At 39.3% G+C, this 2,444-nt stretch overlaps 1 protein-coding gene across 3 annotated transcripts in view; it reads right to left on the bottom strand.

The window, feature by feature from the left end:
- LOC106953710 (macoilin-1) overlaps window positions 1-2,444 on the bottom strand; it is a 24,962-nt gene that overhangs the window by 14,547 nt on the left and 7,971 nt on the right. For 2 of the 3 annotated variants that reach the window (XR_001426247.1, XM_015042661.1), the window contains exons 2-4: window positions 2,295-2,414; window positions 351-492; window positions 69-195 (exon numbers count right to left, since the gene is read on the bottom strand). Coding sequence is in view for 2 of the 3 variants with exons in the window: in XM_015042661.1 (XP_014898147.1) it covers window positions 69-195; window positions 351-492; window positions 2,295-2,414 (389 nt within the window). In the remaining variant the exon portion in view is untranslated. Of the gene's footprint in view, window positions 1-68; window positions 196-350; window positions 493-2,294 lie in introns of all 3 variants that reach the window. The other variant, XM_015042662.1, reaches the window with a different exon arrangement.

Genomic DNA, 2,444 nt, shown 5'->3' with positions numbered 1-2,444 from the left:
GTGTGTGTGTGTGTGTGTGTGTGTGCGTGTGTGTGACTCCAGTGGGCAGAGAGATAGCACAGACTCACCTGTGTGCCATATATAGTTGAATAAAACGTAGGTGCTCGCCACAAAAAACAGCCAGTGCAAAGGAACAAAAATTAAACAAAAGATGTCCAGTGTGAAGGCGGCACAAACAAAAACAACACAAATAACCTGAAAACAAACAAGGTGAGTTTAGTTCGCTGCAGAAAAAAATGTTTTGTTTTGTTTTTTTTAATACAGAAGAATAGCCATGGTGTCTTGCTATAGCTGCATTCAGTATTGGGGCCACAGTACAGAACATGAGAGCACACAGCGGGGGTCCTCACCAGCCCGTGGCAGTGGAAAGTGGTGTACACACTCCCAAAGAACAGCCAGCATGGCCACAAATACTCCAATCTGAATTCAAGGATGAAGTCTGCCAGCAGCACCAGCGTCCACATCACCATGAATTTCAGGAAGGTGTATGCACTGCAAAGACATGTGAAATCCATTAAAAACGCTCTAACATTCAACTACATACATACTAAAACATATTTAGAAATGAACAAATGACCGCTCTTCTCTCTGTTTAAGGAGCCTCATGCTTACGTCAAAGCGTCACATACAAACAAACACAAGACTGGAAATGAAAAACAGACCAGAAACTACAACTAAGCAGCTGCATCTTAACAATACAGTCTGTTTCTTTAAGTAGAGGCAACAAAGAACAACCACTGTCCCCCCATGATCATTTTTATTAGGCAGCCAAACACAAGCGGTGCTTTCTGTCCTTTGTTCTGCTCATCCAGACTGCCATCACATCACCCCTTCTTTGTTTGGTTGCCATGGCAGTATTTCATCTGGAGGAGAGAGCACCACAGCATCCTTCTGCTGCTCCACATACGTCTCTTTCTGAAGTGGCTTACATGTTTAAAAGTATCAGAAACATGCAGCGCTTTCACAAAAATAACTACACCATTTGATTTGTTAATTTAGATTGCTTTTATAAATGTTGCTCAGATTTTTTTTTTTTTTTATGCTCACAGATGCATGACGTGTATTCATGTTTTTAGATTGTGGAATGAGCTCTTGTTATTGTTAGGCAAATACTTAAAAATCAGATTTTCGTTGTTTACCTAAAAGATAAATGTATCAAAAATAAGAACTGGCATCATTTTTTAGGTAAGGTAATTTTATTTATATAGCACATTTTCAGCAACAAGGCAATTCAACGTGCTTTTAGTCAATCAAAAAAAAAAAACACAGACAGAGGTTTGGGAAATTAGCTTATATTTTTAAATCCTTAACATATTTAATGAAGTAAGTGCTTTTAAAATCGCAGTTTTCTCTGAAGGACATGCATCAACAGTCAAAACCTTTTATGTAAATTATGCATTAACTATTGAACAGAGCCTCCCGTTTGTACAAAGCTCAAACAGTATGACATTTACATATGTTTAAACAATATAAACATTATCATCTTAATGTATAACTGCGCAAACTATCTACTTCCTTTTTTACTTAGTTTTGCTTTTTCCCTTGAGTGTGCGAAAGTATCTCAAATTTGCACTTGTATGTTTTAAATAATACATTATATCCTTATGCTATACATGTTTTATTATATTTTTACATAAACCTAACAATATTTTTATTTTTCTACTATTACTTTGTATATTATTTTAATGTTTTCTACCAACATCCATGCTATATCACACAATAGGAGAAAAAAAAAGCTAAAGGAAACTACTTCAAAACAACTCCATGTTTTAAGATTTTTAACTGAACTCAAAATGATGTCAGGGGGGGAAAAAATCTTATTTATTTATTTTTCTGGAATCCTTATAAAGGCGTTTCAAATGTCAAATTTAGCCCAATACAGCTTAATCCTTTAGCAGGATTAAGCTAAAAATATTGACTTCACATTCATAAAAATATGGATAAATGAGGTAATGTGATAAATGTCAGGAGCCTGGAGGGAAAGCAGGCCGACATGAACTCTCACACAGCTGCCGCTTTCTGCCTTTCTGTCAACAATGTAGGCTGGAGTTAACAGTATTCCCCAGCGCCTGTTTTTAATTCAGCTGCAGAGGCTCCAGTTAATCCAGCAGCAGCAGACTGGCTCATTGAGAGGAAAAGATGCGACACACGGACAGGAGAAAGAAGATGCGAAGCAGACCAGGTGAGCAGGCGGGATGACGACGGCTGAAATGCACACAAAGACGGAGACGTGGCGCCACAACAAAAGCAGCAGCAGCAGCAGCAGCAGCAGCAGCTCTGCTCGGCTCGGCTACCTCTCAGACAGCTTCTCCGTGATTTTCAGTCTTCTCATCTTCCGGAGCCTGTTCGCGTCCACATAGCGTTTCTTCATCTTATGGCTTCTGCTCCCTCCGTGCTGATGTCTGACGCTGCGGCTACAACAGCAGCGGCGGCAGCAGCCAGGG

Source organism: Poecilia latipinna, unplaced genomic scaffold (genome assembly GCF_001443285.1).
Source record: "Poecilia latipinna isolate Pla-1442-1.1 unplaced genomic scaffold, P_latipinna-1.0 Scaffold599, whole genome shotgun sequence".
NCBI lineage: Eukaryota > Metazoa > Chordata > Actinopteri > Cyprinodontiformes > Poeciliidae > Poecilia > Poecilia latipinna.
Note: the sequence above shows the minus strand (reverse complement) of the source record. Positions and strands in the feature narration are given on the sequence as shown.